This window comes from Platalea leucorodia (assembly GCF_965183815.1).
Source record: "Platalea leucorodia genome assembly, chromosome: 1".
Taxonomy (NCBI): Eukaryota; Metazoa; Chordata; class Aves; order Pelecaniformes; family Threskiornithidae; genus Platalea; species Platalea leucorodia.
The window spans coordinates 136,457,634-136,484,179 of record NC_138823.1 but is presented as its reverse complement, the minus strand read 5'-3'; the positions used below and the strand labels follow the sequence as shown (position 1 = coordinate 136,484,179).

The window sequence follows — 26,546 nt, the reverse complement described above, 5'->3', positions numbered from 1 at the left end:
TTTTAGCTTACCATGATGAACTCTGTGATGACTGGGAGTATTAAGAATCCACTCCAGAGGCCCAAGGTTGGTGATAACCTTAAAAAAAGTAATGTTTCAATGAATTTGAAAATACTGTATAAAATCAAGAAGAAGGAGGGAAAAGAAGGGGAGGAAATGCATAAAGAGGATGTTTATCTTAAGGAGAATTGCATAAAAAAACAAGAATGCAATTTTTTTGCCTGGACCATTTCACTGTATTACTGTTACAAGAATTTTAATGAAAAAAGTGAAATTTAGTAAAATGCAAGTTAAAAGTTAAATTTCTTTTTGATCCATCAGCACATTTTACTCCTATATTTATTATCTGTTCATGATTCCATACAGATCATTTCATGCACATTTTTTACCCATACCCATTGGCACTGCTTGGGACCCAGTGTAACTGAGATCCCAGTTATATGAACACTACATCAGCAAATGGCTGGCACTGAACCAGAAACAAGTACTCCTTCCTCCTTCAGTACCTTTGACTGCTTGTTCCTTCTGTCAATACCCTTCTTTTACCCCAGCACAAATGCAGTAACACAACAAACCTGATTAGGGAACTAATGCAAGTTAAAACTAATTTTGTTTTGTTTGTCTAAATTAGTTTAACTAACTGGATCAGTTCCTGAATCTGATCCAACATACGGTCACAAATACACTGGCATGAGTCAGAGGCATGAAAAGAAAGCAGACCAGCATAAATTCATAGTGGAGCCGCAGTCTAAGGCAACGATTCAACAGTACAAAAAATCTAGCGTTGATCATTTTAGTACCAGACCAAAAGTGACAGAAGTGTTGATTGCCATAAACTTACTCTAATGATTCAAGCTTTGTCAGAAAATGCAGATGAATTAAATTTGTATCAACAGGGCTTATGCTAAATTAGATATTCTGCTGTACTATGGAGCCAGAGGAAAGCCAGCATTAACTTCAAATTTTGTGCTTAGCTCAACAGAAGTGTGTGGATACCCAAAACCAGCTACCATTGCTTAATCCCAAACACAAAACCACCAATCACAAATAGATGCAATCACTGGATGACCAAAAAGATTTCTGTTCAAAAATAATCCTAAAATGGTATCTATTCACTGTGTCTGATTATGACCATAAAGTCTTGCAATTAAAAGAGGCAAGGGGGGTGGGGTGGGAAAGGCAGTTGAATAAAAATGCTTAGACCTTTAAGAAACAAAACCCAGAACCTATCACTTTGTCTTTTACAGAACTTAATTAGTAAATTTAATACCCATACTGCAGAAATGGGTGATCTGTAATATAATAATAGAGATAATATTGGCAAAAAACACATTAAGTAGAGAGGCAGACAGTCATTACTCATACGAGCAGGCCCATTCATCTAAATAACTAAACATACAAGGATTTTTGTTCATTTAAGATTCACAGAACAAAGTCCTAAAATATGCCAGTTCCATTTCTGTTTAATTCACACTTGTGCAAGTGGCAGTAGATCTGGACTCAAAAAGTAGACATGGAACATTCTTCAGATGTATTTAAATTTTTATGAATTAGTCAAATATCATAATAAAAGGAACAAATACCTTTTGTTCATTTATGTCTTTAATAACAGCTAAAATAACTTCTACTTAATAGGTTAAGTAGAGCATTTCTGTAATTAAAGGATTATAGAAATGAGCCAATTCTTCAGCTAGAGAGAACTGTAACATTTGGAGCATCTGTCTCAAAATCCTACACACACTTGACTGGAAAAGCAGAATACTGGGACAAGTTTGTTTTGTTTTGTTTAACTCAGAAGCCAAGGACAACATAAGTAGGACCATTTGTTTTTCTCAGTTCTCCCTCTAAATAAGTTCAAGCCTGAAAAGACCACCTAAAGGTGAGAAACGATTCATCATTCATGCTAGCTCCATTTCCCACCTCTCTCAAGCAGAAAATCCCACTGTTTTATGCTATGTGAGATGTGACTACTAAATTAATTTAATGAGTCAAATGTCTTGGATTGAACTGCAGCCCAGAACCTGAGAAAGCAGTGATTTATCTATTAGACCACACCTAACTTTGATCCACTTGGTTTCAATATATTGTTAGCTTAGTATTTTAACAATTTTTGTGAAAATAAACCAAATCTGTGCTAGGAGAGCCCAGAATCACTAAGGAACAGCAGTCTTCACTTTTAGCCTACAGGTGGATTATAATAAAATGTCCTCATAATGAATGCCTTCAAGTCTTCAATATCCAGCTGATTAAATTCATATTTTAAAATTAAAATTTATCCTTTTGAAAGTCCATATAATATATCAGTATGTTAAAGTAGAACTTTGTGTCTTGGAGCTCCCTAAGGACCTCAGGAACTTACGTAAAATTTTAAATAAATACTTCTGACTAATCCTAGAGAAAGTATTTTCTTTGGAAAATGAAACCTTTCTCATCCTTTAAAATGGTCCCAACTCACTACATAGTCTTTCTTTGGGTGATGACATTTACAAATCTACTGAAATATCTTCTCTGCAGCACCATTAGTGATTGATGCCTGAGCCTACTTCAATTCATTATTCAGCCAAGGATATCTCCATTGCAAAGACATACTAGCCACATGCTGATGGAAATATCGTCTGAGATGATAACAATTTTAACTTCATGGCTTTTAAGTTCAGAGGTGGTACAGAACTCTGTACCTGACCAAGCAAAAATCCAGCATGCTGAAATTAGCAATCCATAAATCAACACTTTGGCTAAAACACATCAAAAATATTTTTTCATCAGATATTCAAAATGAACAGGGTGCTATTTCTAGAAACTTCCTTTGCTATCAGTAAGTTTACTTCTATATATTTAGCACATTTCTAAAACTGAAAAAACTGTTGTCAGTGGAAAACTTTTGGTGCCAAAAATTTTATAAATATTTCATAAAGGTATATTTTATAAATATATCCATGTATCATTCCAATAAACAGAAACATATCACTGCTGGAAAGCTGAATTTTGAAGGCTCCTGCAGCACCACATGGCAAAGAACATCATTATTTTGTTGAATTTTGTTGAATTTTTCTATATTCTGCCATCTTACCAGGGGCAAAACTCCTACAAGCAGATCTTTCTCCAAAGGAAATTGTCAAGGCTAGGATAGTAAGACAATTTTTGCTAGGCAAGACTTTGACCCTGTCATTTTGGGCTGACAGGAACTTACTGAAATCACAGTGAAATGATTGAAGTTTGTAGGAATTGACTCTAACAAAATGTAATGTGCCATAACAACAGCCCATGTTCAAAAGAATGCCTAACAGGCAACAGAGAGGAGAAAGGCAGTGGCAGGTACTCCACCTACCCATCTACCTTTCAGCTGTCAGTCTGCCCTCGTTTCTGTGCCTTCACTGTGTCCAACCATTTTCCTTGGAGAATGGCAGTTGCAAAGGAGCTTGTAAGTGTTCATGGTAGCAGTAACCAGGCTTATGCTGCAGTTGCAACTAATCACCAAAGCATATACACAACTAGGTCTCAGTCATTCAAAACAGCAAAACATTTTCAGCTTAAAATAGCTTTGTATTCAAAATGGCTTTTTAGAATAAGAATTTTCAAAATGTCCACATTTCAGAAAAAAAAAATTAAATTAAAAATTAAAAAAATTAATAAAATAAATGTGATAAGAAGAGCAGCAGAGTTCTCAGGTTTTGTGGCAGGACTTTCACTGAAAAAAGAGAAAGTTTTCTGCTACTGTAATTTTTGTATGCAGTAGAAAGTTTTGTTTCAGACCTTCTTACTGGCAAGGAGCTTCAAAATAAAAAAAAAAAAAAAAAGAAGAAGGGGAAATGTCATTATTCAATATCCCTATCGACTGCACTTTAAACCGTATTTCATACTATTGAAAGGAAAAAGAGTCTGCTTGTGAATATAAAATATTCTTGTTCTTTATATCATCATCTTGCAGTGGCTTTGGGAATAGAGGAAAATAGCTACCAATCCCCTAAAAGTTGAAATACCCCAACTGCCGTCCAACGATGACCTTACCTGTATTTTGACCAACACAGCAGGGGGGGTTACGTTTGTGTTTGTTTCCCTGTCTTTGATACAGACACCTACTCTTCTAAATCAATTCCCGTCTCCAATTTTTCCTCTCTCAATTAACACATCATGTGCACCTCAACTCCCATGCCAATGACCCACAGATGAACTGCAGCATTCCAGCAAAACTCTTTTCCTGTTTGCTTTATTTATTTTTTAACATTCCATAGCCACAAAAATAATTTTTTACCTGCCAAAATCCTTATAAATGGACTCGATAAACTACAAATCAGATATGTAGGTATCTTATGTATACCACTTATAAAAACTTTGTCACATCTCTCCACAAAACATGTGTTCCTATTTCTTTTTTTTTTTAAAACAAACAACGTATTCCCTCCATTATTGTACTTGGGTATGGCTAAATAATAAAGCAGAATTACTGACAACACTTGAAGCAATTCCAAGAGCCGTTTAGTAAACAAGGCAGGCTAAAAGCTTCATGCTTAGAAACGGTTTCCATACATTACTGAATAAAACATGCTGGAAGTGAAATCTACATATATAATGAGAACTAAATGGTTTTTTCTATAATAGTAGTTCTTACATAAAGATGTTTCCTTTGTGACAGCAGTCCCTAGCCTAAAGGAAAAGAACATTATGCAATATCTCTTGCGGCATGTAAGCACCTCCGTTTGCGGTCTCAGAGTTTGTCAGCACCAAGGGAAATCTTTATTGCCTGGTACCTGCACCACTTCAATGTAGCTCTTGTTTAAATAATGAGAAAAAATCGTGACATGAAATCCAAGGGAAACTTTACATCTTGTGTAACAACTCCTCCTGTCACCACTACAACATGAATCTTTAGTTAACTCTGTTTCAACATGAACGTTAGGAAGGAATGTCGACTGAGTAGAGCAGGCAATGTTACAGTAAAACCATTCATATATAAAAAGTTACATTTTTTTTTTATTTGAGTATAAGAAAAGCTGTTTGTAGCACAGCATTACTTTCAATATCACAGTGTTACTGATCTACAGGACAGGAGAGGGCAAATTCATCCCCAGAGCATCACTAAGGAGCACTCTGAACTTAACTTTGGGGTTTCTGTTAGACTACTTGGTAGTAAACCACATATTACTATTGATTTCCTTATCAAAATCAAGATAAGATTTTTATTCCTGGAATATAAATCTATATTTCAGACAGTCTGGTGGGGAAATTTAAAAATAAGACCTTAATTACATTCCCCAGTAGAGCTGCTGTGTTAATTCAGGACAACACACCCATGTATTTATACAGATGGCCCTGGTGATCATATTTGCCATGTGAAATCTCTACAGGGAAGCTGGGGAAAGGCAGAACTCCTAGGACATGTGCTCGTCTGCCAATTTCACACTTTGAAATCCTCGGCAAACCCTGATTTATATACCGCCAAATGTTTTCCTATCTGATTAGGCAGTTTTCTACTCCAGTAAGCATGTAAAATGGATGTAGCCAAATTTCCACACTGAGGAGCGAAAAAACAATATTTATAGTTTAGAAATAAAACAAGCGAGAGGAATCAGGCCTGTTGGGATCATAAAGAGTTTCACAGGGGGCAAATTTCTGACAACTCTGGATTGTAGGAATGGGAGGTGAAAGCCTAGTTTTAATGGATAGTCCAGTTTAGGGCATATTTATTAATAAACACACAGACTTAAGAAATGTGTTTGTAATAAATTATCTTGAAGGCAGGCTCTTGTCACTTTTCATTGTTTTACGCCTCAACCAGGAGGTAAGGTTTGAATCAAATTGGCATCTTATGTGAATATTTCAGTTAAATCTTTCACAAAGTGGATGCAACGTTTTTTTAAGCCTTGTTGTGGGAAAGATGAGCACATACAGGAAGTTTCAATCAATTTATCCACTAAAAATGAGAGAAAACCTACACTAACTGGTTGTTTTAATTGCAGCATTACAAATAGCAGAGCATGGAGAAAGTTACTCTTTCAGTAATATATCAAGTTAAGCATTTTAAACAAACTCCAGAAGAAATATTACTATACAATTTCAGTATTTTTCAGCAGCTTGACAAATACATGCTGGCCATTGTGGGGAAAAAAACAGAAAGTAATAAATCAGTATGACAGTCCTGAAATAAACTAAAATACAGCCAAGTGTAGGTCTTCACCTTCCTCTTTAAATAGATCAAAATATAGTCAATGTCCTACACTTTACATTTTTAACAAATAAGGGTCTTTCAAATTTTCTGTTGGCTTTGAAGCCATAACTAACTTAAATAGACTCTCAATGAGTACAAGCTATGAGAATAACTCAGGAGTATTACCTGTAATACGTTAAGATCAAAAATGAGATTTATCTTTTTTGACAGAGAGCAGTATCTTTAACTTATCTCCACATTAACGTGATATCCTTTCGTCATTCTATTAACTTCATTTTGTAAATGAGTTGTTTAGTTTTGCAGGATGCAGAATGTACTGAAATGTGTTGCATCTCTAAGTAGCTCATTTCACTTTTATCTTGATAATTCTCCAGAGACATAACAGACACAGATGGCCTAATAAAACTCTTGAAATATGATTTTTAGTTTTAGGGTTTCTGCAGGCAGATTAGCAACTGTCAGGCCCACTGCTGCCGAAGTAAACATTTCACAGCTGCCTCTAGCAAGAAGAGTCTTCGGTGCAAGGACCAGAAGCCAACAGTCAAACTCAAGGACTTAATTATTAGGATGGAAAGTCAAGTTCCTCCTTATGTTCTTATCCCATAAACTTTTCATTTCTGGCCTCACTAATGACCCAGCTTCAACAGGGAAAGGGAAAGGTTCCTCTGCCCAGATTGTTGCCCATCAAATGGAAATCTCCAATATAAGCCAATTATTGTGGAGCAGCCACTTTTTGAATTAAAAAGATCATGGCTCCTGTGCTCGGTATTGAAATCAGAGCTACTGAGTGCAGAGCACTACTCAGTTCATTTAAATGACTTACATATTTTTAAGTCCCTCTCTATTCTGCAGTTCAGTTTAAAGAGAAGCTAGATAAGAATAAAATACTTAACTCACCATGTCAAGGCACTTCTGGGTAGACTCAGATACCTAAGTGTGCCAAGGAGCAGTTAGGTTTAAAATAGAAGGTTCATTCTGGGGCTACTAAGGTGTAAATTTGGCAACCCTAATCATCATAGAGGTCCTAGGTGCCAAGGAAGGAACTCCAAACCTCATCCCACTATGTTTTTCCTAATTAAACTGTGGGCAAGTGCAGCCTACACTTAGCAGGACAGGAATAGTGTGCTCTCTTACAAATGTTTTATTCTCTCTCTTTTGTTATTCTTTTTATTTAAAACAAAAAGCAGTTATATGCTTTATATATCTAGAAAGATAATACTTTTCTCCCCTCGTGGGGGGAGTGAAACATGGAAAAGTGGAACACATTTTGCAGTTATTGCTAGTATTTCCGCTTAGTGATCGTATTGTTAGCTTTGCTCTTCACGCCCTGGCAAGTGCAATGATGACAAGACTTTCATCCTGCAGGTTGGTCAGAAAATCTAATAAGCCATTTTGGCAGACATGCTGGATTGAAGTAGTGAGATCTCTGTTTCTTGGAATCATGTTTGAGTTTTATTGTCTATATTGTATATATATCCTATCTGGACCTACAAAGGCACTGTCTGCATTAAAGAAAGTATTTTTATCTCCCTGGTATTTACTGATTTATTTGTTCTCCTTCTCTCCACAGTAAATGCTTGAGCTGACAGTTTGTGCAGGCGAACAAGGAATTTCTGAATGATAAAAGCATCAGCTATCAGGAATGGGACCAGAACTTTCTTTTGTAAACCAAAATTTTGTTCTTTATGCAAATCAGCGATTAGTTCATTTCCGACTGGTTTTAGAATAATTTCTTGGATCTTTGTAACAATGAGAAAATCTAGCTTCTAAAAGCTGGTAGGCTGTAGGACGACATGACCTGTTTCTAGGAATTCTACTTAAATCATCTGCATCACTGAGAGTTGTCAGACACAACCCTGAACATTAGACTAAAAGAATGGTTATATATCACCTCTACATTACATTCATCTTTTTGATGACTTCTAGCAAAAGTCTCATGAATGGTAAGTTTTTAGATTGAACCCTTGTAACCTGACTAGGACAGATATGTGTGTTTCTAATTTAAAAGGGAACATCAGAGAGACCCATGTCTATTTTTGGCTATAGTGGCTGAATTAAAGAAAATAGACTTGTTCTTTCATTAAATGAACCGATGTATTAGAATACAGAAAATGAAAGGTGTTGTTAGCATATGCTATTTGAGTTCAAAATTAGTTTCCAGCATCAAATTCAAGAGAGAGTGCAACTTCACAATTATACTCAATACATTGGATTATTACTGACTTTACCTTTTACTGGTGATGTTCTTTATTAAAAAACAAAACGAAACAAAAAAACCCAACCAAACAAACCATGTTTCTCATCTCGGCCAAGAAATCAGACCAGTCCACCATACTCTGTTTCCACTGTGATCCATTCAATACCACTTGTATACCACCATTTTGTAAAAATTTCCACACGTTAAATTTGACTTATTACTCACTGATCTTATAGGAACTATTCATTAAATTAAGTACATTAAATTAAGCATAAATATATGTCTTTGCAAACAAGGCCTCAAGATTTTTTTACCTACCAGCAGAGTATCTCCATTTTTCACCTGCAAACTATTGAAGATTTTAGCTCATTACCAAAAAATCTTTCTCCAACTCCACAAACAACCACAAAAACAAAACTATCTTCTTCCCACTGCAAACACTCAAAAGCATTACAGTCAAATAAGTTTTGTTAAAATGCTTTTCAAATTCGGTCTCATTTCTTGATCAAATTTACCTTTCAGTTTTAAGAAACAGATTACTAAATTGCTTCTAAATTACTAACTACTGAAAGTACTTTAAATAAACCTTGCTACACTTGGTTACTCCTGCATTCCTTTCTTGTTTATTTAAATGAGACTACAGCACACAGTGTGGAAAAGGTAGGTCCAAGAAAATGGAAAAATGAAATTCGCAAAGAAATAGCGGACCAATCTCAATTGTTAGGGCCTGAGAATAAATAACTGAATATTTTATCTATTGTCTCATGCTGTTACTTGTTTATCACATTGTCCTAAAGATTTTATGATTCTTTTAACTGCCATCCAATAGACTTTTGTCTCAAAGAGTTTCTGCTTAAAAAGACACATATGTCGTCTAGAGTTTCAAGAATAGCTTTTGCTATTGAGACAGTAATGACAGGTGTACTGCTACTTAAAAGAAATATGTACATTTTTATGTATTTTACTTAATTTTACTTGTTTCTTTAATCTGCTTGTTTAATTTCCTTATTGACCCTATGCTCATATTTGGAACAACAAAACAAAACAAAACATAGAAGATTTTTCCGAAGCTGGCCATCTTCCTAGGTAAGAGCTGATTGATGTAAGGACTTCAGGATTAGGCCACAAGAGCTCACCTGTACTCAGGGAGACCTGACAGGCTGTGCATGGCTTCCTGCCAGGAACAGAATTCCTTTTCCTGAAAGCGTGAAGCCTCCACAATTCCTCTCTCTTTCAGTGTTTTTCATTAAAAAAACCTGAGCATAAGTCAAAGCTAAAGAAAGTCATAGGCAGAAACTTAGATCAGTACACACTGCACATGAGTGCAAAGTATTTTTTTACAAATACACTATACTTCCACAACAAGTTTTGGTTTTACTGAATTGGTGTTTTCTGACAAAAACAAATGTATTTTCGCCTATATCTGCAGCAATTTCACATCTCTCTTTCCAGCCTGCATGAGATGTTGCCAAAATTTTTCCCATTCCTTGCGTGCTTTCCCCCATGGTACTCCTGGTTAATAGTAGTGGCTCACCTTTTTCTGCTCCCAGAATTTGATGAGGTAGGAAGACTTAAACAAGAGAAAAAGAGATGCCTTAAGAAACCTGACTTCTGTGAGTATGGTAAAGGGCAGATTACAGTCTTTCCTTAAATTAGAAAATTAAACAGAAATGAATGCATGTCAAAGATCAAACAGGCAAGGAATAATCTGCTGCTGCAATTACTACCAACAGGGATTGATTCAGTTGATACTTTCCAAATACAATTTGACATCTCATAAAAATTACAGCTAAACCAACAGAAACTAATTTCTGTTTTTCACAGGTGTCTATCAGGTTATAAACACACCTAACTTATTGGTTGTAATAAATGCATAACGGAAGGATATAGTTTAATATGAGCCATAGACCTTCCGAATCACCTGTGAAAATAAACTGAAATGGAGTATTTCTGTCTGTCAGTAACAGTCCTGAAACATTTTGTGGCTTTTGAAAAATTAGATTTTTAGTGCTCTTTGACCAATGTATTTTTTTCTTACTCTCCTTATGATCTAGATGAGAACGGTCTAGTCATAGAAACATTTCTCCCAGACCATTTAAGAGTAGATCTACTGACTGAGTGATTCTGTTGACCTAAATAGTATTGGATAGCACCAAAAATTGTTTTCTTTTGATTTATTGAGATCCTATCTTTAGGCACCATTACAGAAAAGTGTGTTCCTCAGTTATTTTTGGGTTGGGTTTGGTTTTTATTTTCATTTTTAGTTTAAATAAACTATTGTGAGTTTATTTCAATACCTTGGTGCTACTCAGAGATTTTTAAAAAATCTTTGGAAAATTTTTTATATCATTTCAGATTGCCATATACACAGTGCAATAATGCACAGAAACAGTGAAAAAAAAATGCGGACTTCAGACAGCAAAGTTCTTGTAATGGGAGAATACAGTTAAATGCAAATTATTAACTTAAGTCAAAGTTGTGTTTTCACTTTAGCACACTCAGCCTTTCTTTATTAATTACAGAAATGCCCTTCTCGTATCAATAGCCCATTCTGACTTTGGTGCTAGAGATCTTTTACTAAAAGAATGGTATAGTATAATCTTTATGTAAGATTTATGGTGTTTAAAATGCTGTACTACTTTATAGAAAAGGCCAAAAGCTAATGCATACCAAGTATGCAGGAAATAAAGAAGTCTAACTGAGATAGAATGAGTGGGTACTTTTGATCTTGATGATTTGGTGTACTGTCTTCACAGGAAGATACAAGCCACTTGAGTTAAAATAAAATAGACCATGTCTGATCTGCTGGAAGCAAAGCTGAACAAAAACTGACTTAACAAATACTGAAGAAGGTCAAAGTTATAGCACAGGAAACTTCTCTCAGCATTGTTTGAAACAGCACTGGACACATTCTAAATTAAAGTATAGGAAAATATCAGGGATCATACTTTCGCTATAAACTTTTTCTCTAGGCTGAAACATGGCATAGAAAGTTTCAGCACAGCACGATCCTTCTCTTGTAATTACTAAATTAAATTTAAATTACTCCTAAAAGAAAACATCTTCCCTCAAAAACTTCCATATACTTTCGTTCTTTCCTATTACTTAAATATATTTTTTTCCTTTTATAAAACAATAAATTGTGCATATCCTTTATTAAGCTTTTCAGTGCTATGAAAAAAATATCACCTATTAAAGAGAATTTTTTACTGTATCTTACTAGATTTTCTTTTTCTGAAGGAGAAGGACGTGTAATCAAAAGTTGTGAAGTTACGATTTCCAAACATACTTGACTAGTCCATCTTGCCTAAGGAAACACCGATACTGATCAAAAGCAACAGAAATCTGAGGACAAACTTAACATTTCTTATCAAATTTTCCTGCATTTTAGAAGCAAACAATTACGTCTTGCACTGGCAGAATAGAAATAATGAATCATATCTCCACTAGACCCCTAATGACACATACTGTAACAGCACCCACCATGGGCTCCCAGAGGATACCAGAGCTGCCAGGCGCTGATGAATCTCAGCTCTCAGACCAAGGGCTAGCAGCAGTCACTGAGACAGGATGCTGTTTTCTATATAACCCCAGACCTGCAGCCCCAAATAAATCTCATATGTTGTGAAACTGCTGGAAACTGAGACTTACAGAAAAGATTTTCATTTTACTATAATCTGTGTAAGATAGTTAGAACTGTTAAAATTCAGGAAAAGGACTGTTAAAAAAATTAGGAATGCCACAACTTTAAGCAGTTAAATTGTAACAGTTGTTGCAAAAAAAAAAAAAAAACCCAGTATAATGGTGAAGCATCATATTAATTTCACCAAAAATATTGGCTAATATAAACCTGTGTTGCTGCAATAGCTGCTACTATTACCCTTTCTTTCCCTTCTCTTGTCTGTTACACTCTTGCCCTTGAGAGCAGGAAATCTGCTAATATGTGGTGTAAACTTATTTCTATTTTGACATCATTTTTGACCTTAAAGCATGACTTCAACATATTTCAACTGATTTCAGCTGTGCTACAAAATCAACAATATCAACATTAAGAATATCTTCCCTTGTAAACAAAGATCTATGATTGAATCAACTAGATCAGTACAAAAGATCCATTGTTTTTCTACTGGCACAACAATTTAATAGTATGGAATGCTTATCTTTTCATTGAGACTGAAATTCATTCCTGTTTAGACTAGTGTCTAAACTTGGCACAAGGCACATACGCTGTGGAAATTCCTTTTAAGCCCTATGAAGGATTTAGCACTTTAGAGGGATGAAGGCGATTCATAAGCCTCTGAAATTCACTTTAGATGCACACTGTGGCACCAGCGCTGAGACTCATTGGGTTACTGCTACACAGCAGAACATTAGAAACATCTCAGGCAAGGAACAAATGGCTCCAGACAGCAGAGAAGAGGTAAATGAGGCATATTACCTTTTTCTTAGTGATAAAACACAGTAAAACCAGTTTGGGGAACCTAAGGCATGGTCAAAGAAACTTTGCTACCATGTGATTCAGAATATCCATTTGGTATAATTTCAACGTGTTTGAAACATTTTGACAAGCTTAATTGTGTATTGCTTGAGTTTATGCCAGTTCTGGTGATATGTGTGACATTTTATTGTAAGCCCTTCCTATTCACGTGGTGTTGCAGAGCAACAGACATGTATTAACAGTTTTAGAAATGTGCCCAACAGAAGTGAAATTTCAACAACAGAAGTTTGCTATTGGGTCAGTGTAAGTAGCTTCTTTTCCTTTTTTTTTTTTTCTTATTTTTTTTTTTTTTTTAGGAAACAGGCATAAAAGAGAAAATAAAAACTGTAATTTAAGCAACACAATCACCTAAAATAGCAGATAAAGAAAATAAAATTGTCTTCCAAAAGAATTGTCCTATAGATCACATAATGAAACTACAGAGGGAAAAAGGCATCTGTATAGTCAGGATAATCAAAGGAGTAAGCGTTGTAGAGACAATTAGCCTGCAGCCCACTAGGAGCTACTGAGAAATATGCTACTGACATATAACATGGGATACTTTAAACACCTTTACTGTAGTGCAAGGGAGAAGGCAGAGGGTCGTTCAACTACCTGAGAAGTGTGCGAAACTACTTACTAATTACAGTGGGATATTAACTGTATATGTATGTAAACTAGATATGGTCTATGCACTCACAAAACACAAATAAGTAGGTGCAGTCATAAACAAATAGCCATCAGATAATCAAAGAGCATTTTTCATCTGAGAATTACTTGCATTAACAAGGAAGCAATATCTGACTTTAGTTGCAACTCTAAACAATCTTTAAGAAGCACTGGGTTTTGGATATTTTTCCCTAAAATATTTATCTTAGAAATGAAATCAGTTTCAGTATCTGCCAGAAATGTTTAATAAGCTGCAAGATAGGAAAATATAGTATTAAAATAGCAAAAAGTTTTGATTCCTTACAGTTACTTTTTTTTTTTAAATCTAAATTGGGACCAACTGGCCTCATTGCTTCTTATAAACTTAGCAATATATATTCAGAAAAAGGAATAAAAATGAACAGATGTTTCTCCTTAGAGAAGTCAGACGAAGATTTTTCTTACACAATAAATCAGCTGCTAGTGGATTTCCAGGACACTGCTCCAGGCTAACTGTTTAGGTATGGCTTAAAAACCTCGTTTACCTCTGTATGTATCCAAAACTGGTAAAGTAGATTAAACTGTAGATGAACAGCAAACACTGAAGGGGGGATGAAAAGAGCCATGGGCAAGTTTAAAATCTGAAAAATGAGAAAAAAAATATATGTTAGATATATCATTCTAAACTTGTGATGATATAACGAAGTACCATCTCAAGAGTTCAAAGCACTGCGCAAGATAGTTGCTTCTTCTAATACCTCCATAATGTAGACATTATGTAGAATAGATACTGATTATTATGTTACTACTAGATTTGCTATAGCAAATGAGACATAAATTGCTGCAAAGTTATTCGTCAAAAGTCATAATGTGAGCAAGTAGAAAAATCAAGAAAACAACTCAGAAATCCTGAGATTAGATGTTTATTCTGTGTCCTATACAGAGCAGACAGCAACACATCCTTGACATGAAGGGTTCATTTATAGGGGAGAATTATCACAGAGTAAGTAAGGTGTGAATTTATAACACTATAGCTTTTCCATCCAAACTCCCTACGTGAGCACCATAAGGGCAAGGCAGCTTACTTGGCTTTCAAAGTTAATTACAAATTCACACCCTAACTTCCACACGGCATCTCCCTCGAAGCCTCGATATGTTGCTGAGTTCTAAAGATGTGCTAGCATGAGAATAGTTTCAGAAAATTGCTTACTTAGGAAAGACACTGGTAACTTACACAGAGAGTAAAGTCCCAGGAATTTCACAATTAATTGCTTAACTGGCTGAGCAATAGAGTAAGACTCCAAGACATTCACGTGCTAAAAGTCAGTCTGCTTTCTTCAGAAAAAGGCTTATCTTCTCTTTCCCTTCTACCTGACATTGTGTTATACCAGATGCATTAATAAGTTAATCCTTCCCTAAAACACGGGGATTTTTTCTAAACCAAACAGTAGCGGAGGTATCTTCAAAACTTTAAGTCTCTTTAGCACTGACGGAAAATCTGGGCAGCAGGTAAGAGCTCCCTGTGAAGCACAGCAAAAATAGCAAACTCTGTTTTCAAATTCCTATTTTCCTCACAAAAATCATATATTCGAACATCAGAGAAAGCAATCTGATAGCCATGATAGGCCTCCTGAGCCAGAATCCTTTAGTGTAGGTCTGCACATAGCATTTAATGATGATATTCCCTCAGTTTTTGTCAAAAGGCCTACCCAATAGGTGAGATGTCCCACTGGGGCTGTGAAACAAATGCACTTCCATCCCCATGATGTGACTGATGCTCTCAAGAAAGTCATCACAGCCATATCTCACTGTCATGAGCCAATGGAGGACTAAGGCCCTGCAATCCCAGCTCAGTCTGTTGGCTTCAACACCACACAACGGCTGAAGCACAAGAAAGAAACCCTGAAGTCACCGCAGTTTCAGCATCACCTGGTAGGACTGGCACAGCTGTGATTTCAAAAGCTACATTCAAAGGCTTCATGGATCACAGCTGCCTCACAAACTATATGTGAGGCACTTCTGGTTGAATGGTCTTCTTTTCAAGAAGTAAAGGAATTCAAAGGTGGTAGAAGAACTATGCTGAGCTTCTGGAACTTAGGGAAAAGAATGTAAACAGATATTTTGTTTTAATCAGTCTGATTCTCAAAGGCTGAAGTGTTTGCGTAACATTTATAAAACAAAAAAGAAAGAAAAATGTATTTAGAAGGTGAAATTTGTGCATTGAATCCCTAAGAATCACTCAGCCTAAGTAAACTCACAAAAATTGGTAGCAACTCTTACCTAAGCTAAGGCAGAAGCTAGTAAATACCATGGGGGGATGTGGCTTTTAGGCATGAAATTCTGGAGTAGAGGTGGGAGTGAGCATTGTTTAAGAGTTGAAAATGCAGATTACACTGCCTTGTGCAGAAGACTACTAAACAGAAGAGCAACTTTCAAACCTGCAGTTCTCCATGCTGAAACAGAAATGTAGTACAAGTTTCCCATACTTTAGAAGACATGCCCTAAACATTAGCATGGAGTCAATCTCTTTTCTGAGTTCCTTTTTCCTCATTCCTCTAAGCTGGATCCCCTTAGTATTTAATTATTAAAAGTAGGGGAGCTACAAAAAAAAAAAAAAAGAGACTGAGAGATATTTGTCCCATAACAGCCAGAAGGCTGACATGGTTTTTCTCAAAGGTTATCTTACAAAGAAGCCAACAAAGGAGTAGGACACATGACCAGATTTAAGTAAAGCTACTGCAGTTTTCTCTTGTTATTGATTGTACCTGTCTAATGGCATGATAAGAGCAGGAAATTTTTTAAAAGGAATGGAAAGGAAGTTGATTTAAAAAAAATACAGATGGTTTTCAGATTATTCATGGAAGTCATTGCAGGATTTAAAGCAGGGTTAAAAATGATATGCTTTTTCCCTAAAAGTATCAGATGCAATTTGGTGGTATTCACAGACGACTCAGAGGGGAAGGAAGGATCATCTTCATATTTATTTTCTAACTTACTTCTCACAATGAGTACTAGGATGTCCCTGCTAGTGGTGAGATAAGGGAAATTTTATATAAATCTCCAGATAAATTTGAGATTAACAGAGGAGAATGTTTTCCTAGCTTCCTCATGTTTCCTTAAGGTTTAAGCTTTATTTTGCACAGAAAGGATTTCAAAGATCATTTACAAAAGTGGAACTCATAGGGAGGAATGAAAACATCTCCCACACAAAAGATTTGGTTTGTCCTATCTGTGGTTCCGCTGCAACAACAAGACCAATATCAGGGGAAAAAAAAATATCATTAAACAGTTTTTCACTGGAAATGCTAATTCAGCAAATCAAAACATTTCATGGGAATGTACCACCTTTCACTATATCTGTAGAGGAAAATCTTTCATGGCTCCAAGATAGAACTTCTGGTCAAAACTTCGGAAAAACACTTATCACACTCGCAGATCTTTTCCCACTTGTGGATTCAGCAACAGAGATTGAGAGAGAGCCACGATAACCGATAACCTGATGGGAAAGGCACTCATTGAGGGGGTGGAGAGGGATTGCTATCTGGGGCAGCTGCACTGCAGCTGTGTGCCTTCGCACTTAGGGCATTGCCCCTTTTGAAGGGTGCGTGGCTGCTGCATGGTCTACCTTTCTCCCTCCCATTTGTAAGCAAAAGCTTATAAACACTTCCACTACAGAAAGGGAAAATGTTGAAACTCCTGAGGTTTAGCAGGAGGGCTGAGTTTCCTGCACTGAGCCCCTCTGTTTCCACACTGGGTCTCCAGGGCCACCTGCCAATGTGGGCAACTCTTACTGGTGGGGCACAGTGGGGCCACAGGGCAGCTGCCGACAGCTAGTTCACCTGGGCTATACTTCTGTGAGGATTCTATAGGACTTAAAGGTAAGGATAAAAAAAACCTCACCCCTTATAGATCTCAAACCTGGCAAACTCCTCAGTAGATAAGAAGTGAACTTTGTGACTCTGTGCTGAAAAGAACAGTGTTACCTATTTCCTTTGCAGATTTATATACAGACGTTTCCACTGCTTTTAAACCAACAAGGCATAATTCAACCCTTTATCTAAACGTATAGTCTAAAGTTATCAAATTATTATGGATCTATTATTTGCAATCAAATCCTACCCTTGGAGGAAAGTTAAGAACTGGAACTCATAGAATTAAATCATAGCTTTTCAAGGTGTATATGTTACTTTCTCCTTTCACAATTACACTTTAACTAAGTGTTTCATCAGAAGCAAAGATTTATATAGCATTAGCTTGCTGATTTCTTCTTAAAAATGAATATACATTTTTTTCCACATCTTTTTCCCGCAAAATGGGTTTCAAAACCATCTCTCAGTCTTAACAGTAGGTCTGCTTCACAATGGCCCCTCCACTGGAGTAACAGAAACACCGTGTGTGCAAAACACGTGAAGCAATACACATTTGGTTCCAAGTTCGGGAGTACATCTCACACCACTGATTGTACTTCAAGCATGTTTTTCTCTTCTCTTTCATTTCACATCTTTTCAATCAGCTCAAGCACAACCTACACAGATTAATATGCTGATTTATTTATCTTATAACATTTAACTTAAAACACATACAGAGCTGGCAGCAGAACAGTCCCACAATCCCACATCATCCAACATGACTTTCTCACAGCCTTCACAAAACTGCATGTCAAACTGCTTTCAACAGTACACATTCAGCAACAGCAGATCACTCTCAGAGAGTAACTAAAGGCTTCACGGAGTTTCAGCTTTGAGGCAGATGCATCCATGGGGTTCTGGACAAGTCTGGCAGTCCAAAAAAACAGCAGTGCTATAGAAATTAGCAAGAATTGTGTTCATGCACAGTAAGGCTTTGGAGAAAGTAAACTGGCACACCTCTCAAAAGTTATAGGGGACGTAAACCAATATTTACATTAATCAAATGTCTTGGCTAATACCAAATTTTGGGCGGAAAAACACTGCACACGAAACTATTATGGATTCCTATGTTGCCTTCCTTCTGCTCAAAGCAAATGAATTTTAAATGTACATACATTATTTGTCAAGTGATACCAGTGTGGTCCTGAGGATGGTCTTCAGAATCTAAGGTGGCCAGACATCTTGGCCTTCCTGAATATTTTATTCTCTCTGAGGTATCATCCTCAAAACCACGAAGGCAGACAAAGTGCTCATGCACACACCCATATGCACACACAGGCTGTTTGTCTTTTTTGAATTATTGTTTTTGTTAAGCATTTGCACATATGGTCCCAATGGGTAAATGTGCAAAGGTTAAATCTTTAACATGGCAGTATTTACATAGGAAGCAGAGTTGTGACAGAGATGCATCCCTTCCGCTATTGTTCATTATGGCCATTTAAATTTGAGGCATTCCTACTAGATTAGATGACTATTTTCTGAATAAAAAAATAACAAGAATTTACAGAGAAGACTTTAAGAAACAAAATGAATAGTATCTGTTTCACAATTTGCAGAAGAACTAGTCATTTCTTTGGAACTCAGCACTTTAACTCATCTAATGTCATGGGCTTGAAAGAGTTATGAACAGTTATGCTCAGTTATGTGAGCATAAATCCAGACTAACTTTACTGAGGTTAATGGAGTTACACTGGATTTGCATGTGTGAGCACACACTCTTGGCTTTGTGTCATTTGCTCATAGGCTAGTTGTAGGGATTGCCAGAGGACTGTGGGTTTCCTCCATCACCAGTATTATACCTCATTGGAGAAGAGCATTTGTATGTTTTATATATACAAAAATACTTTTTGAACTCTAATTCTGAAAATTCAAATTTTGAAGTCATTATTCTTTTTTGAAAAACAAAGAACAACCAACCAACCAAACTACAATCTGAGTTAAAAAATAAAGTCAAAAGAGAACATGAGTGCAACTGAGGAAATCAGCAGTTATCCTGGGCCCAAAAACTAAACACTGAATAGTATGTTACATTTATGAATGTATTTGGAAATATACATTTTTAAATCTGTAAATGAGTACTCATCTTAATTTGTATTGCATGTGTACACAGCTCATCATTTAAAAAAAAATATATCTGTGATAACGCTAGGTAAAAGGAGTGGCATACTGCCCTTACTTACTGGAGTACCAACTGACACATGACATGAATGAGCAGAGAAAAAAAATACATTTGCATGTCCAAAGCAATCTTTAGTAATGATTTCTCTCCTTGCTCCTTTCAGTTATACAGACATATTCTAGAGTAGTTATGTGATACTCTGATCTTTTCCTGTACTTATGCATGAATAACAGAATGAAAAAAATTGTCCCATTTTACTCAAAAAGTTATGAAAATATAAATGCAGGGTTATAATTAGCCTTCTTAAACTTAATTACTGTATCTCTTTTCAAGTTTGCTGTAAAAACATTAATGAATGTGTTTTTAAAGCTTATGATTCTCAGATTCTTCAGTTTCAACTTCTGTGTTTTCAGTGTCAAACATCTTAAATAATTTATATGTTTTTCTTCAAAGGGAAATAAACACTATGTTTTCACTTTCACTAAATCTTGCTGATATGAATTTGTCAAATCTTGTGCAACTTACCCAGGAGGTGTATTTCTGCAGTACAGATTGTCTCAAGGCTGTGAATAAGTTGTAATCTTCAGAACTATGATGTACTTGGTGCGCTGCCCACAGTATATTAACCTCTGCAAAACACATAATTTCTAATGAGGTATGTACTAGAGAACAAAGCAACATTTGTTTCCCAAGGCCTTTTTCCTTAAGCTAAAAGCAACTAATCCTTCAATTTACACTTTGCTATTTTACCATAGTATAGCAGGTAATAAAACCTAATGTTCAGAGCTGAGTTTGGGTAGGCTGGGCTAAATGTTAGTAAGTGGACACAAAGTCAATGCGACTTTCATGCTGAGGAAGGCGAGGCTGTGACAGGAACTAAAATGATTGCTGGAAGAGTAGAAGGATGTGTGAGATGAGAGTTAAACAGCTAGAAAGCCCGAGCTACGTCCTGATGAGTCAGTAGGAGCTCTCTTACGGGATTCAGAGGGACAAGGACTGAGGATGCTTTCAGGCCTGCATTTGTTTACTGAAGCTATATTTCAAGACTAGAAGGGGATACAAAATGTTCCCAAAATCTTACGCTTCAAATTTAAAGAACTTAACTGGTGTCTGCTGTTATGCTTACAGTTTTCTGGAACATGTAAATCTTCAAGCCCATTTGTACCACAGACCACAAAACACAGCCATTGCCTGCCCACTAGTGACAAATGGAAAAACAAATGGTTGCTTGCTGGGAACTCTGGTCCCAGCCAAAGGAGAGCAGTGTCTCTATGGTGTTACAGTTCAAAAAAGTTGCTGGAATAAGGGTAAAACCAGTGTCAGCCATGTCCTCTGAAGGCATGACACCTCTAATGCCCTGCAGTGAAGACGACTTCAAAATCTTGAATCCTTTCAAGGCATTTTCTCATTAAGTGCAGATCTAGGTGGCCCCTCTGCATTGTATATTGATATCTGGACAGTCTTAAGTGGGAGCTTAAGATAGAAATGTTCATGGCCATCAGATGTACAGCTATGAGGATGACCTTAATTATAGAAAAATGAGAAAGTGGGTGGTTAGTGCAGCCCAAATAATGCCTGTTTATCATAAGCCTAAATTTAAGGTCACATGGATTTCAAGGGATGAAGTACACACAAAGCCTCAGCTGATTACAGAAATTAAAAGTTATCTGGCTGTCCGCCAGCTGCACGCTCCCATTGGCACTGCCTTATTTCACCAGAGCAATTAGAGAAGTGCCTTTGGTAAATATTAGAATCGCATTCACAGAATGATCTTACAATGTGTATTTAAAGTCCTGAAATTATCTGGTGCCAAGCTTATATCAAATAGTTTAGGTCTGGTGATTAACACGTACTTGCAATGTAAAGTAACACCAAAAAATCCTCTTGATGAATCTCAAGGTGTCGTGACCATTTCAGGGGACTAGATAGTCTTGTAACAGGAGGTAACAGTCTTGTATGCTAGAAACTGAGAATTTTAAATCTAATGAATTTTGACAGTTTGGTAATTTACATGACAACATCATTTTTTAATGTCCTCTAAGTCCTTGAAAATCCTTACAATCGCTGAATTAAACCTGTCATTTCAACTATCCTCAAACACTTAACACATTTGTTCCTGAAGGAACAAGTGTTCACTATATCAAGAATTAGTGATCTGTCTCTCAAAAAAACCCCAACATCTTAATGCATCTCCGCCTAATGAGCTCACTAGGAGATGAATTATTCAGGTGAGCTTCAGTACTCAATAATAATTTGTATTTGAAATGTTTCCCAAGACCTCGACAGAAGCTAAATGAGTGAACAAAGCATCTGAAAAGGTGGAGGTTAAAGACCTGTCTCCTTAGTTGTTTTAAAAGCATTTACTTCCTATCACAAACTGTGTGTAACACAAGCCTCCACTCAATGAAGTACAGCTGTACAAACAGGGTACAGTAACTGGATCTTGCTTCTTTCCCTCAGTCATTTTTCAGCATTGTGAAAAGTTCAAGGAAGGGAATCTATGATGATTTTTACAGTCTACTTTCGTTGTAGTTAAGGTCAAATGGTTTTCAAAATGAATTACTAAAAAGGCATTTTATTAGCATTCATTTTTCAGTTAAACTGCCTCTTACACTAACAAGAATATCGAATAAGGTAAATGAATATTGGTAAAATGTTAATCTGTCAGATGTACGAGTCAGCTTAAATGATCTATCATTCAAAAATATACCACAGGAATATTAGGGACATAAACAAACAATTCTGCCACAAGTAATTTAACTGCTAAAGCTATTTCTGACTTCTTCTGTTACAGCTAAGTAAATTAAATCCAGCTCCTTAATCCTATTCTTTCTGACATCAATGGCACAGACTGTGTTAAATTCCTCGGCGAAATAGGGAGAGTTGATGATCAGAAATAATTTTTGTCTTAAAAATGTATCTGAAGAAACTGATCATCAATAACTTTTTATTTGAAGCAAAAGAATAACATCATGAATAAGTGTGAAATAGATCACCCCAAAACTCAGTCTGTAACCATCAGCACATTAAAAATATCACAATCATAATGCCTAAAAGACATCTCATAAATGTAAAAAAACAGACCAAGCACTCTTCAAGAAATACAGCTGACTGCTCACCAACTACCTGCGACAGAAACCAAAATGTATGCGTCTATAGAAGAGCTGTGGTTTGATTTTTTCATTCATAATGATGATAACTTGAAGCAAAATGAGAAAAGTTATTTGAATGAGAATGAAATTATAAAAGACTCTCTCACACGAGCTTTCTCTTTTTTCTTATGTATTATTACATAATGACCAAAAAAGAGAGAAAGACTGAGATATGGTCAATTCCAACACAGTTTTTTTAAAAAGTCTATGTAGAAAACAGGAAGTACTACTGCTTTTTTTAGATCTCTCCAGTCAAATTCTCCTGTGAAGCCACAGGAAAAAAGCAGGGGATGGAACTGGAAAAGCCACAATGCTTTAATGGAATTTTTGATGTTTTATAAGTTAAATATGATTGGTAAATACAATAGAAAAAATACATAACTGCAATACACATATGCACAAAAATGTTATTTTTGATTCAGGAGAATAACCATCTTAGAATCATAGGATAATTCAGGCTGGAGAGAACCGCAGGAGGTCTCTAGTCCAACCTCCTGCTCACAGTGGGACCAGCTTTAAGTTCCTGAGTACTCCACTCAGTTGGGTCTTGGAAACCTTCTGTATCTTCTGCTATTATGAAGAACTATCTCTAACAGAAGATAAAGGTGGCGTTTCCATTTCATGTGGCTGTGAGGAAAGTTATACAAATTATAACCTAGCACAGCAAGGGCCTCCTTTCCTGGTTTGGCTTTCCCCAGGTTCCTCTTAATGGGTGGAGACCTGATGAGCTATTCGCACCTGGGGAAGAACAAAACAACTACATCTTACATTATTATTACCACTGTACAGAATCAATGAATATTTTCTTCCATCACCCAATATAAACTGTAAAAGAATCAGCATGTAATCCCAAAAGAGAATGAATGATGCCATGTAGATAGGTGAGGAAGGAAAGAAAATTGGTGCTACACTGGAATTGCTGGATGATAGACGGACTATCATCTGGCCCTCAGTTTTCACTCTAGCTCGTTAAGTCTCCATGAAGTTATTTCAGAGTCAGACCTGCATTTGCTAAAATCAGTGGACTCCAAGCAGTTGAGATATTTGTATCCTAATGCTAATTCTAAAGGAAAATGAAGATTTGTCTTTTTTAGCATTAGTCCAATATATGAATTCTACTGATAGAAGAGAGAAAATGAGAGGCTGAGGGAAGTGGCCTGCAGAAGAGGAGGCTTTGGGGGACTTAATAGTAGCCTTGCAGCACCAATGATGATCTTAAGGGTCTTTTCCAACCTTAATGATTCTACGATTCTAAGCACCAGTTATCAAGAAGTTGGAGCCAGGTTTTTGCAGCAGTCCCACTTTATCTTATTTTCTGGGTTTTCCAAAAGGAAAAAAGATTAATGATGTTATCCTTCTTTTCCACTTCTTCCCTCCCTCCTAATTAATAGATAAAATGTAATTGCTTCACACACCATCACAACCATATTGGTATGGCAACAAATTATTCTACTTAGTCTTAATTTTTTTCTATTTCAAATTAATTTTTTGGCAGTAATCAAATACCTTTCTATGAGACCCAAGGATAGATCCAATGCCTGGGCCATATTTCACTACTTCTGAAGTATTTCTTTTGTGGTAGTAGAAACTGGTCATCGTGCACATAAGATTTCTCTATAAGAATACATAATGGGGAGAGTTCAAAATGAGAGTTTGTTGTTGTTCATTTTGTAGCTTTCAGTCATTTCCACAGCCCACCACATTTTGATTAACAACAGGAGAAAATATATATGCCAAAAAACCCTGTAGTCATTTCAAGGAGTGGTGTCAATGAAAACAACCATTTTACACAATCCTCAAAATCAGTGAAATGGTAAAGATTTGATGAATCTTTAGTGAATAAAAAAGATTAGATATATCTTTTAATTAAAAGGGAGTAATTTCTTTACACACAGATTTATAAGACCTGGGTTTAAAGTAAAGCGGAAAAAAATACAGATGATTTAGAAATACATCCATATGATGAGTCATGTAAAGTTTCCATTCTCTTTCAGTCAACGCTGACTGTAGCTAGGAGAACAGGTGAAAGTTTCCCCTCAGCATCTACTCAAATTTAAACAAAACCTTCAGTTTGACTATGCTTGCCATCTGTTACAAGATTAGATACCTTCAGTATTCAGTGAGGAACTGAAATACAATTTACCTAGCCAGAAACTTAGAAGATAGCAAAATTACATTTACTGTGCCACGGATTACCACATTATGATGATCTCCACAAAGCCAAGCATGTGGCAAGGAACCCTGCGCCCATGATGTGGTCCCTGCTGACCCCAGCGTGGAAACTGCTGCTTCCTACTGCAGCTGTAACCTGCAGTGCTTCAGAGGTAGGTACTCTGTGCTGCATTTGCCTACAAGCAATAGAAAAGGGACCATCTCATGGGTCTACTTCTCTCCAGTCAGCATTAGTAAAAATCCCAGGATGACTGAGGAAAGAAAAATGGCCTGGAAGGTAAATCTTCCACACATTCCTTTTCTATGTATTTCAACCCTCCCTGCAAAGATAAAACAGAAGTATACACAGTATTGAAATAATTTCTCCACTAAACTATTAGCTTTTCTTATTCACAAAACAACTGTTTGATTACTTACTACCTTCCTGCCTTGTTGTAACTGATCTGTTCTGTTGATTCTTCCGAAAAGTTTGAATAAGTCTCTTCTCATGCAGGGCTTTTTCAAAGAGTCTCATTCCCTGCTGGATTCTCCACTTGCGTTGGATGAACAACCACTGAGACAGAGCACCACTTACGTTTTGTTACTGGGAAAGACAATTACCATATTTTTTTAATAAAAGTTGACTAAAAAACTGTATTTTGGGACCCAGAACGGATGCCTTTATTAAAAGTTGGAAAGAACCCTACAATCCATTCCACCTCACATGAAAACAGCAATCTACCTACACAGATTAGTTATCTCCACAACAGAAGTAGATATGATCCGTACATGACTCTCCTGTTTAGTCTGTTATGGTATAGTCCCTCTTTTGTTACTCTTCTGATCCAACTTTGCTTTATGTTTTTTGTTTTAGTGTTGTTCAATAAGAGTTGCAAGACAGGTTATTTGCCAAAAGCCTCTGCTTCCTTCTTATTAGAAATATAATTCTTATAGGAACAAATTCTTTCCTCAGTTACGTTAGTGTAAGTGTAGAGCTGTGCAGATTTAATGAGAACAGGATTAGATCCAAGGAATTTATCTGGGAGACTGTATTATGTACCACACACAAAGCAGCATGTATACAGGGAAATGTACACTTTTTTTTTTTTTTAATAAGACACATTTTTCTTACATTGTAGCCTTTGCTACAGCGAGCGTTAGCAATTTGTATTCTCAGGATGATCACATATGTAAATCAGAAAGACTAGCCATAAGGAGATCTGAGTTCAAGTGGTGAATTAGACTTGATTCACTATACAGCTTCAAACAATTTTCTTAACTTTCTTCTTTTGCATGTTTTTATTGAGAAGCACCTGTCTGTGCATGTACCTGACACAGACCAGTTCTCAGAATTTATAAAGTAGGAGTTCCACTACTGTTTAGAATAATAGGAAAAACAGACTACGTGCACCTTTGCTCCAGTAGTTTGTGTGTCAGGAGGAGAAGTGGAACAACTCAGAAGCACTTCTTCAGTCTCAGCACTATCTAGTCATCTTCTGTCATTTTGCAATGAAATACATTGTGGTACCCAGGTAATTCCAGGATAGGCAATCATACATCATGTCACACAGCCAGTGTCAAACAGAAAATAACGCTACCATGAGATACTCTGTAACCTACATGGTTGCAATCCAGTAGCTTAATTAGGAAATTTCACAAGGCATTCAGCATCTGATCCTTCTGTGATGTGCGATGTGCTTTTTCTGTGCTTTGTTCAGTATTAACTCT

General features: G+C 36.3%; 1 protein-coding gene across 1 annotated transcript in view; it reads right to left on the bottom strand.

Annotated features, from left to right (window-relative positions):
- The window catches only part of AGMO (alkylglycerol monooxygenase), a gene marked incomplete at its 5' end in the record, with an annotated part of 192,865 nt that overhangs the window by 91,669 nt on the left and 74,650 nt on the right, over nucleotides 1-26,546 (bottom strand). The window contains 3 exons of the mRNA XM_082337856.1: nucleotides 12-78; nucleotides 14,034-14,129; nucleotides 20,041-20,144. Coding sequence (XP_082193982.1) covers nucleotides 12-78; nucleotides 14,034-14,129; nucleotides 20,041-20,144 — 267 coding nt within the window. The remainder of the gene's footprint in view (nucleotides 1-11; nucleotides 79-14,033; nucleotides 14,130-20,040; nucleotides 20,145-26,546) is intronic.